Source organism: Echeneis naucrates, chromosome 11, assembly GCF_900963305.1.
Source record: "Echeneis naucrates chromosome 11, fEcheNa1.1, whole genome shotgun sequence".
Taxonomy (NCBI): Eukaryota; Metazoa; Chordata; class Actinopteri; order Carangiformes; family Echeneidae; genus Echeneis; species Echeneis naucrates.
The window spans coordinates 4,360,930-4,374,322 of NC_042521.1; the positions used below are offsets into that span (position 1 = coordinate 4,360,930).

The 13,393-nt window shown below is 41.1% G+C and overlaps 1 protein-coding gene across 4 annotated transcripts; it reads right to left on the reverse strand.

Annotated features, from left to right (window-relative positions):
- Positions 1–1,573: 1,573 nt before the first annotated feature.
- Positions 1,574–12,667, reverse strand: clspn (claspin). Of its 4 annotated transcripts, none has more exons than XM_029514312.1 (24): positions 12,449–12,667; positions 11,585–11,705; positions 10,896–11,290; positions 10,539–10,703; positions 10,168–10,236; positions 9,967–10,039; positions 9,733–9,835; positions 9,053–9,648; positions 8,780–8,968; positions 8,471–8,634; positions 8,138–8,337; positions 7,903–7,955; positions 7,515–7,708; positions 6,781–7,318; positions 6,498–6,528; positions 6,272–6,347; positions 6,049–6,197; positions 5,771–5,932; positions 5,384–5,505; positions 5,055–5,179; positions 4,731–4,851; positions 3,512–3,591; positions 2,465–2,626; positions 1,574–2,013 (listed from the first exon to the last, which is right to left on the reverse strand). In XM_029514312.1, the coding sequence occupies exons 1-24, from the start codon at positions 12,473–12,475 to the stop codon at positions 1,888–1,890; spliced, it is 4,041 nt and encodes a 1,346-aa protein (XP_029370172.1). In that variant the 5' UTR covers positions 12,476–12,667; the 3' UTR covers positions 1,574–1,887. The 4 variants fall into 4 exon arrangements, with proteins under 4 accessions (XP_029370172.1, XP_029370171.1, XP_029370170.1 ...); XM_029514311.1 differs by having other exon boundaries at positions 10,168–10,239; positions 10,557–10,703; positions 11,585–11,708; XM_029514310.1 differs by having other exon boundaries at positions 7,515–7,705; positions 10,168–10,239; positions 10,557–10,703; positions 11,558–11,708.
- Positions 12,668–13,393: the final 726 nt, after the last annotated feature.

Here is a 13,393-nt window from a genome sequence, read left to right on the forward strand (position 1 = left end):
CGATTAATTGCATCATAATGGCCTGAAAGTAATGACAGATGAAGCTCAACAACAAATTCTATCAAATTACTCCTCTGCGTGAAGCCTCTCGGCCTGCAGATTTTTCAGGAATCTGGGCAAGTGCTCCAGATTTCCCACTCTCTGACAAAACCAAACAACAGAACCTCGTTGACAAAGGTAAAAAAAAAAAAAAAAAAAAAAGCAGAGGCTGCTTTAACACCACCAGGATTATGCCGCTCTGCCTGCAGGTGTAACAGCTCACTATAGGCGGGGCCCATCATGGGGTTCGTTCCAGACCCTCCTGGCGTTGGCCCCTAATGATGTGCAATGGGGCCTCCTGCGCTCCGTTCCTAACCCCGGGACCTTTTCCTAATCACTGCGGCTACTAATGAGATGGAGAGACATGAAAGGCCTCGTTAGAAGACCCTCCTTTTAATGGCGACCTATTATTAGCCACTTATCGAATCATTAGTCTCTGAACTGCAATTATACTTTAAACCTGGAAGAAAAAAGTGAAATCCAGAGTTTAAAGGAAATGCAGAGACAAAAAGAGTGGTGAAGATTCTGCGTTATTGGATTTCATTTAAGTCCAACAGCATTCTACTGATTTCTACAAACAACCTGGAATGGGATCTGTGAAAGGCTAAAATCTCTGTGTGATGATGTAAAGCGTGTTTTATGAGGGCTTCCCATCGACAAGTTAAATGTTATTTTAAACAGGAGGTGAGTGCTGGGAGGGGAAATTCAAAGTATGTTAACATAAAAGCAACAAGTCATAAATCTTGAATTACTTACATGCCTGCAGAAGACGAAGACTTTTTTTCTTTCCTTCAGAAAATTGTTACTCCATCAAATGACATTATAACACTTATTCAGTTATTGCAGTTTTATAATCAAATGATGCTAAAAAAAAAAAAAAAAGAAAATCCAATCGTCAATCATGCTGCCCTTGAAAATGTTTGTAATAGTCAATGAATAAATATTTATAGGCATGAATAAACATGACATGATTTCCGGCAGCTGCACCACCATCCACTTGGGGCAAGATCAGCTTCTGAATGTCTATTAATAAGGTTAGAAGTTGGAAGCCTTTTATAACAGCAGTTGTATCTAATTTGATACATTGAACCAAACCACGATACACCTGAAATACTTCTATTTCTATTTGACTCTTCAGTCTGACGAGAACAATGAGGTTTTTGATGACACTGAGCATTCAACTCTCTTCTCACAAGCTTTCTTTATGTCTCTGGTTTGACAGGCGGTCTTTTCTGTTTGACAATCTCTCCAGGTTAAAAAAAGTTCATGCACACTTTCATCACCTTGTCTCATACAGACAGAAAATCATCTTAACTGCCCTTGTGTGTCGAAGACCGCATGAGGGAACTAACACATTGAATTATCATCATGTGTTTGAAACCTACTAATGTTTCAAAAACATCCAGCCTGAGCAGAGTAGACTGAAGTAAACAAGGCAATGTCTTAAAATACACTTTTATTTACACTGTAAAACAAATACATTTAAATCATTATCCCCCCCCCCCAAAAAAAAAGACCCCTAATCAGTAAAAAACTAAAATAAATCCTATTAACACCATAAAACATTTTAAGTGGACAAAGATAAATCAGTCTAAGTTAAGATGTGACAGATGACTGCTGCCGAGGGGGCCATTTAAAACTGAAACACGTGTGCGTAAGACAAAGCCTGCAATGCAAACACACATGATCATGTATGTTTGTGTATTATAAAAGACACACTTGAGAGTCGGTCATTTTTCAAGTCTGATCGATGGGGACTACATCAAGATGTGGCTCCTAAATTCTGGCCCTTACCAGCTTGGCTGATGATTATCACTGACTTAGTGTATTAGTCCAGGAAGTAGTCCATCAGTACTCCAGGAAGTTGAAGATGCTCCTCTGTGGGCCTTTAGTCTGTCCAGCAGCTTTGTTCTCCCCACAGAGTCTCTTTGCTGCTGGCCTCACGGCCTCCACCTGCCTCCTCTTCTTCATCATCTGCACATCAGACACACGCATATTTAAGCCTTTCACAAACAAAATGAAATATGTTTTTTTGTTTAAATTAGCAATTATAAATACAGACTGGCATCTTTAGCTCTTTTAGCTCTTTTCCTCAGAACCCAAAACTGACAGTGTTTTCTTTTTTTTTTTTTTTTTGGCTCTCATTACGCAACTGCATTCAACCAGACTACTGGACTTTGGCGCCATCTAGCGATCCAATGAATTCAACCCCATCACATTCACATGACTGTCACGTTGAAGTCCTTCCAAAATCTTTTCTAAATATTTTTTGATGGGCTTTTTATTTTTCCTGCATCGGCAGAAATAGATGCAGAAAGTATTGATGAAAGGCCAAATGTGCTCATTTGTCCAAGTGAGGACTTAGATTTTCTGTCTCCACCTCTGTCACCGCTTTCATGTACTTCAATAACTTCTCCTGGCTCACCTGGTTCTTGGCAGCATTGGAGGCTGCACCGTCCTTTTCAGGTGACAGTGTCTGAAACAAGAATCCACGACTGTTTCTGGGCGCCAGTAGATTTCCCTCTGAGATGGAGGCCAGCTTCTGGAGGACGGACTGAGGCTGGCTCAGTAGTGAACCTCTCCTCATCTGAAAAGAAAAACAAGCCTTTTATTGATACTGTACGGACCACACATTAAGAAACTGTTTACTAAATAACATACAAAGCATTTAAAGTGGAGACCTCCAAGGGTCCCCAGCAAAAAGAGGAATTTACTCTTAACTATAATTCCATCAGTACACGGAATATATGAGCTTTACTCATGAGTTTCATACTCTTTTCGAAGACTTTCACTAAAAACAAAACTCCCCAGAGCAAAATAAAAAAATAAAAATAAAACAAAAAACACATACACAAAATAAATAAATAAATAAATAAATAAAAACAACTCTTACTGGATAGTACCCAAAAGGATGAAATCTTGTCAAATGGGGCTCAAGTTTATGGATCCTTGACTTCATTTATTTATTTATTTTTTGTTTTTATTTACTTACAAACAAAGCTAATCACTGACATTTGCTCAGACCTCTCAATTGGCAGCATTTGAACCTTTTCAGCAAAGGAACATTAAGTACAGGACAGAAAATCAATTTCATACTCCAAACAAACCTTCCTCTTACAGCAGGAGTCCTGTTGTGGTGTTACAGCCTCAGCACAAATATCAAATGATGAATGAAGCATGCTAAAAATAGTACTTGTTCAGATCTGGGTAAAAAAGTTATCACATTGAGCTGAAAAGTGTGAGAAATTTTATCAGACTGAAAGCCAGAAAAATGACCTGAAGGGACAAACGATAGAGAAATGCTATTTTCATAAAGTCATATGGTTCCCGTTTGCAAAACAGAAGTTACGCAAGAGCTACCTTTCATTTTAAGCTTTTTGCAATTGCACTTAAGTGAAAACCTAAATAAGAGATCCATGACAGCAGCATTAAAACAATCCAGTTTCTGCCTTTAACATCACTGCTGATTTACCTGCAGTGGCTGTGAGGGTCTCTGGAAGGGATTGAGCGCTGATGAAGTCGTCTTTTCTGGCTGTGGTACCATCGGGGGCTCTGGTTTACAAAAATGCAGAAGCCAATTAGAACAACAGTCTGAGCTCTTAAAAAATGCTATGGAAAAGTGTAAGATTTTTCTTTAGGATTAAAAATAAAAAAGGATCTCTCTAGTCATGTGCGGATGCCAATTGATGCATTCATAAATCTAATACAAAGACATATTTTACAAATTATAAATCCACATGTCAAATTCACTCATCTTTATTCACACACAAATAGCACTTTAACTGCACAATTTGTAATCATAAAAAAATAAATAAATAAAGATAAAAATCCATTTTCATTTAAAGTCATGCAGCAGTGCAACTAATTAACACCCTCTTTGATCTCATAAATATCTTGTTGTAAAGCCACATTTATCATCTCTATCTAAAGTTTTGAAGTCTCCAGGATTTAAAAGTTAGGAATATCTGTTTTATTTGTTTTTCTTTGTCCCGGGAAAACAAGAACACACAGAAAGACACACACTGTGAAATCAACTTGACATCAAACACTGACTGCATTGGCAGCAGTTTCCTGTCTGTGTCTGGTTTCGTTTCATGGTTTCTGGGAACACTTTTTTTTTTTCTTCTTCTTCTTTCATTAACTTATTTCTGAGAAAGTTGAAATACCCAAACTGTCAAGCAACAAATGACAGTACTGCTGCCAGTTTTCCATCTGCCTCCCGTTAAGTCTACACGTCAGTGCTATGTGGCTCTGTTATCTCCACAACGTTGCAGCACATCAGGTGAAGTTAAACCTTCTTTAGGAACATCTCAAAATCTGATTAAAATCTCTTTACTTATACAAGTTGTTGAAAAACAAGAAAATGGGGCAATTTCAACAATCTTTGGCCTTGAATTTCTTGTTGGGGTTCAAAAGTTCCGATAACTTTTAAGGTTCTGTGAAATTTCAGCAATAAAGATGTGGAATAATCTGCAACACTGATTTTATTCAGCCTCTCTCCATGTAATCCTCAAGTGAATCCAAGAATTTTAATGTGAGTTATCTTTTTCTTTCAGTGAATTCAAACTTCAGCCACCTAATTGTTTCCTTCTTTTTGTTTGCTGTACAAAGTTATTTCTGTAGCTGTCCTGGAAAATAAACTGGTTTGAAAGCAACTACATTCTTCTTGTGAGATTTCGTGTCAAACTGACCTTTCCTCTGCAGAGTCTTGGCAGTCAGTTTCTTAGCCAGCTTCATAAAATGGCTGTCTTCATCTCCAATCTGCTCATCGTCTGCATCCAGTTCTTCCCCTTTCTTGGCTTTCTGTTCAGACTGTGAGAAAACACAGAGAAAAGGAATGCAGTGTGAAGTTACACAGCTTGTTTTTAATTGCACTTTTATCATTTCCAGGCCCAAATGTCTTTTAAACAGCAGTAAATATGTAAACTTAGAATTCTGAAATCAAAGTTGAAATTGCCAATTTATTTTTTTGTTCCTAACATGCATATATGTGCAGATTAAACAGTACAACCCACCTGTTCTCTGAACCACTGTTCTCTCTCCAGCCTTTCTTTCCTCCTCTGGATCTCACCCTGGTCAATGTCCTCATCATCTTCCTCCTCTTCCTCTGCTCCTGTCCTCACCGTGTTAAAACCGTCATCTGGAAGGACGATTCAAAAAGAAACTCAAAATGATACCGGGGCCCAACAGCACCTTTATTTCCACATTTTAGTGTTTTGTATTTCAGCGTAAATTATTTATTTATTAACAATCCAATTTCTTTTTCACATTTGATTATCAATGATTTTCTTTTATCTCTTCTGTGTGCATCCAGGTGTCAAGTTGTCTTATCTTATAAACTCACCAATGTTTTTCCAGCGGAAGCGGCGAGCTCGTCCCGGGCCGTCAGAGTGCAGGTCGCCATCTGCGAGGTAGCGCTCCTGGTAGATCCGCAGACGACGTTTGTCATCATCCATAATGTGCTTCCTTTAAGAGCAACAGATGCAGTAACGCTTTCATCTGCGAGTTTAAAAATAATTACCGATACACGTTTTCTCCTCAAAGGCTTGATATTTCTTTTAAAGCAACCGTGGAGGAAATCTGGTACAAGTTTATCCACAGTGGATTTTTCTTCTTTCATTCAAGCATTTTAGCCAAACTACTGCAGTTTAATGTAGCGATGAACAGCAAAATTTACTGACCTCGACAGAAATTAGATGACAAATGTGGTGTAAAAGCAGTTGTTACTCACATGTGGATCTTGTTGACCTGATCCTGTAGTTCTTCATCAGAGGGAAGCTCTTCAAGAAGCTCCTCTTCCTCATATTCGCTGCCTCTTTCATCGTCCTCGTCATCGTCGCCCACATCACTGCCTGACAGCTCGGCCTCTGATTCCAGGTAGTCAGCCAAACGCCTGTGAACAAAATGCCACATGCAAGTCAAAAAAGAGAAAAAAGAAAAACCCTCTGCTGTAACCAAAACACAATTCTGCAATGTTTCAAGAGCAAAGTGTGATTTTGTTTAACTTACATTTTCTTCTTTTTCTTTACCCGGTGGGATGGAAACAAACCCTCCATCTCTTCCTGCTCTATGTCGTCGTACCCTTCCTCATCAGCATCGTCCTCCTCTCCATCTTCATGCTCCTTGTTCCCCTCCCCATCATCATCATCATCCTCCTCCTATGAAGTCACAAATCTTGTAATTTGCACTACAAACCAAATCATCATAAAAAACTACATGTTTTACATTTTACCTGCTCACTCTCGACATCTGACAAAAGCCGGAACTCGCAATCCTCCTCTTCCTCTTCTTCTTCTGTCTTCTTTTTACTTTATAGAGAAAACTCACTGTGAGAATCTTGCATTGCAAAAGAATACTTATTATTGAAGTGACGAGTAAAAAAGGAGAAACAAGAACAGTTTTATGAAGAATCACTAAAAGTAAACATTTGCTTATGTATGACAAAGACTTCACTGTACCTTTCTTGAGCTGGTGATGAATGAACAGAACCTAAAATTGGTGGCAAAATAGACAAATCAAAATATTGTGAAAACAAAAATTATTGCAGAAAAACTATGCAAAACCAATTCAAAGATGTGTATAATGTAAGTTTTAAGTGATAAAGTATATTAAAAAGCAACACCAACACATCAACACATTGAGATGGTTCCAGTTTCAACAACTGGTCTGGAAATGGATTTATTGCAGTGGATGCGGCTTTGACCTTAGGTTAGGGGAAAAAATAAATATGAAAGCACAAACCTGAACTGGGAAATTTTCCAGAGCACAGCCCCAGTAGCTGATCCATGGTATTGTTGGACTCTTCATCCTGTCCCCTCTCTTTGCCCTTGTCTGTTTCCGTTTGGTCCTCTCCTGCCTGTGTTGGTGGAAACGCTCCCGAGCACAGCCCAAGCAGCTCGTCCTCCTGTGTTGATCCAAGGCCTCCTTCCTGATTGGAGCTGCGCTCCGCTGTGCCAAAAACACCTGAACACAACCCTAATAGCTCCCCCATGTTGGCATCCATTGCATTTTCATCCAGGCTGTCCAATATCAACTGTCTCTTGTGGGAGCGAGGTGCGCCTGGGCGAGGCCCCACGTTAAGGAAGCCATCTGCATCGAGTAGCTGGGAATGGACGTCGTCCTCTAAGGAGAAGCGACCTTGGGAGTCTCCTCCCAGACCTGGAGCAGAAGCTGTTCCACCCAGGGGCCCTGAATCAGCACCTGGGGATGGAGGGGCGTAGAGGTCTTGGGAGTCCTCGACAGGGAGGCAGAGGGATGGCTCTGAGAGTTTACCTGAGCTCTGGTAGAAAAAAAAAAAATATTTGAATTAATGAACCCATGAAGAAAATAATAGGATTCATTTTGTATCTTCTGTATACCTTATAACTAACTGAAAAGACCTCATTTGTTTAACCCTGGACAAACATTCAAGTTAAACCCCTGGTGAGACCATTTTGGTGCCAGAAATAAAAAACAAACACAAAGACTCATTTTACCTTAGAGGCAGAGCCGTGGAAGCTGGGCCTGAACCAGCAGGGAGAGGGGGAGCGGAACCTGGAGGAGTTGGGGACACTCCTCCCTGCAGAGCGCTGCTGATTGACAGGCTGGTAAGAGGTAATCATGGATCCAGCGAGCTCAAAGCTGCTGTTGTGGCTGTTGTCTTTCACCAGGGACAAGGAGTCATCCTCTTCTGAAGAAAAGACCAGCGAAAGAGTTAAAAAAAAAAAAAAAAAAAAAAAAAGGTGTGCCTCAAAAAGATGGTGATGAGGAGCATGAATTTCACTACTGTTGCCTCTATATTTAGTGAATTTCCTTAATAGATGATATGGATTTATAATTATGCGGCTGTCTGTAGAGTGTATCAAGGCCCTTCGCTCTACTCACCCATCCTATTACTGCTGTCCTGTCCAGAGGGACCAGACCGTCTGACACCATCACTAAAAAGGAAATTATTGCATATGAAGCTTTGCAGTCTGTAGTTAGTAAAGTCAACATTATGTGGAGACAATAAAAGTCATGCTCAAAATTCATAAAATACTGATTGCTAGATTTTTAAAAACAGGCGCAACCTCTTGAGAGACTCACAAGGACAAACAAATAGAACCACAAACACACGTACCCAGTGCGAGAGCAGGAGTTGCCAGGGAACAGCATGAGAGTGCCATCGGTGTTAACAAGGTCAGGAGTCGGTGAAGGTCCTGTCAGAACTACAGGAGAAGGGCTCCTAACACTTTGAGCAACACTGCCTTCCTCCTCATCTGGTTCATCCTCCTTCTCTTCTCCTGCCCCATCAGCACCTCCCAGCAGGTCATCTACACCCTGGGAGAGAGAAGATCAGATTTGACGTGAGTACAATTAAAGGGTTAGGGTTAGTACAATTAAAGAGAGAGAAAAAAAAAGTGCATCAATTTATTTTGTGGGCTCAGATCGGCAATAAAACTCGTTCTGTTACCTCTTCTCCCTCTGACTCATCTGTCAGTTCTTCCTCCTCCTCCTCCTCTTCATCACAATTTTCATTGTCGAGGCGGATCAGCTCGGCCTTGCGTGCCCGCTCCTCTTTTCTCCGCTGGGCCATGGCGAGCTGCAGACGTTGCTTCAGAGTCAGCAGGTTCTCTCCTAAACAGAAGACCAGAGAAAATTGTCATATCATGAGAAAATACATCTCAGTTTTCAAGTCAGAGGGTGCATACATTCCTTTTCCAAGATTCTAGACCCTGTTTGAACTCTGGCCTGTATGTGTGGATCAAACATGTATCCTTACCTGGTTTAGTGGGCGCGGGTTTATCAGCCCCTTCTTTAACAGTGACAGTGACTGATTCTGTGCGTAATTCCTCCTGCCCAGACGGCGTATTGTCTTTGCGAATGATATTGAGCTGCATCGTGTGCTCTCCTTGTGGCATTGCAGGAGCCTGAACATGACGAAGGTAACGCTCCCTCAGGGCCACCACACCTGATTGAAGTAAAGCAGGAATACCAAGGTTCATTCTGAGTTAAGCCGCATTTCTCCACATTTCTGGAAAGAGTTAGGACCCACCTGGGTGAAGCTGTGGAGGTTCCAGCTGAATGAAAGCTCCATCATTTGGACACAATTTAGCAACAGGTGGAGGATCCAGTCCAAGTTCCTTCAGTCTGGTCAATTTGTCCTTCTTGGGTTTGGTGGGTTGCTGCACTGAAACCTCTGCTGAGGCTGAATCAGAGCTCCCACGCTGAGCGACTTCAGGTTCCACCAAAGCCCCAGTTACAGGCTGTTTTTCCAGAGCTCCAGAATCCCTCGTCACTGCCATCTGGCCTTGCTCTAAAGGACCAGCAGAGGTTTCAGCCACCGTCTCAGAAGCAGATTTCTCTATTCCATCTGCTGTCAGTGACTCCTGCAGACTCTCAGACAGGTAGAGCATCGGCCCAGATTCATGGCTGGGGTCTTGGACTGCCGTTTCTTCTGTTGGCTGGCTGAGGCTCTCCTTCTGTGGGGACGAGGTGGCTGCAGGATGAGGTAAAGGCTGGATTTGAGTGCATGAGAGATCCAGAGAAGGAGAAGAGTCGTGATCTGAAGTTGGCTGCTGGGGCTCAGCAGGAGGGCTTAGAGGAGGAGCTGATGGTGTCTCCAACATCATAGCTGAGTACCTTGAAGATCTGAAGAACACGATTATTAATCACTTAATTGTAATTTTGATTGATTGTTAGAATTCTTTGGCAATTGCGTTTTTGTGTCTTTACTTCAATAGTGCCATGGCAGGACCCTCTGGTCTGGCTCTCTTCTTGAAGAACTGGTCGATGCTCTTGGGTTCAGGGATGTGGTAGGGCAGGCCAAGTGTGGACTCTACAAAAGCAGAAGACAGAATAACATGTCAAAGATTCATTCTCAACACAAGACAAGATCTTTTAAAATGCCAAACACAAATTTTATTTTGATGTTTAGCTGCCAAAACACACAACCCTACGCATACTGACCTCTGACCAGCCTCTGGGACTCACTGTGCAGCTGTTTCATTGCTTCTTTGCTGGCTCGTGCAGCTTTCCTCTCCTGATAACATTAGACATGTTGAAAATGAGGGGGGAGGAAAAAAAAAAAAAAAAAAAAAAGCTTCTTTTTATATATTTGTACACATTTTACATTAATTGAATAAATCAGCACATTTTCACACTGCATACCGTACGCTGAGGTTTCTCTGGTGCCTCTTCATCGTCGTCGTCGTCGTCTTCATCCTCATTCAGGAGCGGCTCCTGTAGCATTGCATAACATTGACACAATGACCTATCTGGACAAAACATGGAAATGCCTGAGACTGTCTCACTCTTGACACATTTCACAAAAACCTAACTCGCTTTAACATTTTTTTTTTTTTAAATCAAAGTAGACACTGTACTACAACAGTGCACAGTGTTCACACCAAAAGACAATGACTTAAGTCAATGCTTAAATATTTTATCTATAAATACAGTGGTTGCTTTCATTCTAAAGCAACATAGAAGAACAATAATTTAAGTTCAAAGAAATAACTTGACTGAATGACTTTAGCTACAAAAACCCATTTCTGTACCTTATGTTTTTTCATCTTGTGCTTAACTGCAGCTCGAATGGCATCGAGAGACTCTTCCTCCTCTTCATCATCCAGGCCAGTATCAAACAGCTCTGTGTCACCCAGTGGGCACCCACTGTCATTCAGAGCCAGAACCAGAGGTGTATCCTGATGAAAAATTAGCACAGTTATATTTACATGAAACTTAACATGTATTTAATACATAGCATACTTTGTCAAAGTTTACACGCAGTTTTCAAACGTCTAACAGACAAGTCCATACTAGAGTAGGAACACTGATGCAGACATAACATGCAAAAAGATCTGTGGCAGGAAAAAGAAAGACTAAGTTGTACTTGCCTCATTTCTTTCAGTGAACTTGTCTTTCTTCTTCAGTTTTTCCACTGCTTTGCTACATTTCTCCTTTTTCTCCCGATGCCTCTGGCTCTTCTCTCTTTTCTTCTGTTCCTTTGATTTCGCTTCTTTCTTTACTTCATCTTGTTGCTTCACCATTTCACCACATTGCTCAGTGTCACTGTCTTCACTGTCAACAGGTGCATGGCTTATTCTCTTGCTCTTCTTCGCACCTTTCTCTTTCCTCTCATCTGCCTCTCCCGTTTCCATCTCCTCTCCGCTGGAAGCAGCCATGTGGACACTGCTCTCTGCAGCTGCCTCCTCTTCGCTGTCACTGTCTTTAATGGCGTTACGACGAGGCTTTCTGTGAACTGCGATGTCTTCTTCATCATCATCAGAATCTGGAAGATAAAAAAAAATTTAATTTAGAAACATAGCCAAACTTCATTATTTAAAATAAAGCACAATACTAAATACACAATGTCCTTGAGAGTCCCGTGCCACTAAAAACAAAAATAATTGTTCAGCCAATCTGAATTCTGTTTTACTTTTGTGGTAGTCTATCCTGTGTACTGTCCTTGTGTGTTATTTCTGCTTGCTTGCCAATCAAATTTCTTTTAAGCTGAATATCATCGTTATTGGACATCGCCCTTCATTCATGCAGCCACCTTGGTTCTGCCCTGCCTCTTCTTCACCTGGAAGCTCCTCTCTTTTGCTGCTCATCTCTGGGACCACCTCCTCAGCCGGAGAGCCCATCCCGCTGTCAGAATCGCTCTCTGCTGCTGTTGTTTGGGCCACAGCTGGGAGCTCCTCGGCCTCCTGGGAAAGATAACACCATTCACACAACATGCACAGTATTTTCTGTAATATGGGAGCATTGCAGTGTACTTTGCTGTTTGGTTAGTAAAAGAAACAAGAGCTCTTAAGATAATGTGAAACATCTGTTATCTTGCAAAGGAACATAGCATCAAATGCAACTCCTCATGGCTCTTACTTATGGTCAATAACTATATTTTATAGAAAGCAGCAGATATGATGTTTGGATTTAGTGCTGAAAGCTACGAACTGCCACGTTATTTATTTATTTTTATTTACACGTGAAAGGAGATATTTATCTGAAAAATTAACGTGTTCTTTGGTATCAAAGTGTTTGTTAAGTTACATTACAGGCGCCCTGAAATAAACCAAACAATAAGCACACAAGTTAGCTAGCGAAGCGGCTTCCGTTTGCTTTTACCGCTTTTAGTGAGCCAAACGAAACTAAGCAGGCAGAAAACATCCATAAATGGCTCTTTGGGTAGTAATATACCAACACGTACATTTTTAACACTGGTCAACGAACTAAACATCTCACTGGCACGTTTTTGGTCAACGTGCCACCAGGACCAGTTGGCTAAACCTAGCCGAGTTAGCTAACCGGCTAACGCTAACGATATCCGCAATTAGCGTCTTTTTTTTAAACTTTCTTTCATCCTGCCAAGTTTCCAGACAAACGACAGAAAGCTGAAAAATCTTCCACATGCAGATTTTCCACATACCCGGTGAAAGTATTTGCTCACCTGTTGTTGAGGAAGGACCAGGCTCATCTTTGTCCGCCGAGCAGCTCACGGTGTTTTACAAGAACCGATCCGGCGGAGGCGAACCTTTTCACGGATCTCCGCGGCCACAACCGACCGTAGACAGTTAAATGTCGGCGTGGCAGAAGTTATTTTAGGCTTTTAAAGCGCATTTAGAAACGAGTTTTAGCCGGGCTGCTCCTCTTCCTCCCGCCTGTTCCCTGCAAACCCTACACAAGATTTTTTTGATATTTCGCGCGCCGTGACAGCTGGTCCGCCACCGAGCTGTCAATCACTCTAGTCTCGCTTTCCTATTGGTCCGCCGGGCACATTAACACCCGCCTGCCATGACGACACAGCCTGTTGTGCGCATATATCGCACACTTGAAGTGCCCGGGCGGGCGGGGACGAGCGTCATTTTGAATGAAAGTGAATTTGTGGGCTGTGTTGAAAGAATTAGGATTAAAATATGGCATAAAATTAAATTAAACAGACTAAAAGGGCTCCTAAACGACTGAAGAAACTACCTTTATTTACTTAGTACGTAAAATCAGATTGAGTTTAATACACATTGATCTCATTTTGACATTAATGTTTGGTATATGTGAAGTTCAAGTGATTATAAAGTGTAATACATTATTTGCTGTAGGTCGAGGCAATATTTATATTATAGTTTACATGCTAAAAATATTGCAATCTTCTAAAATGCGTTAGTAAGAAGTTGAAGTAGTTCAAAATATCTCAACTATACTGATATGCATCAGTTAATAACTGACATACACAAAGACAATGCATTTTCCTTCATTATGAGGACTATATATACGACACTGTTTACACTTGGATGAACGAAATTATCCCATCATTGGGGGGAAATCTGTATTCAGACTCAGAGTTTTGTTTTGTGTTTGTTTGTTTGTTTTACAAGAAGACGACCAATACCTCAGTTGT

What these genes read in the sequence shown, in the direction of transcription:
- clspn (XM_029514309.1), bottom strand. Translation starts at nt 12,475, where the DNA reads ATGAGCCTGGTCCTTCCTCAACAACAG. An exon ending in GTCCCAGAGGCTGGTCAGAG is followed by an intron (nt 9,836 to 9,966) that starts GTCAGTATGCGT and finishes CTGCTTTTGTAG; the next exon opens with AGTCCACACTTGGCCTGCCC. An exon ending in AACAGTGGTTCAGAGAACAG is followed by an intron (nt 4,852 to 5,054) that starts GTGGGTTGTACT and finishes GTTTTCTCACAG; the next exon opens with TCTGAACAGAAAGCCAAGAA.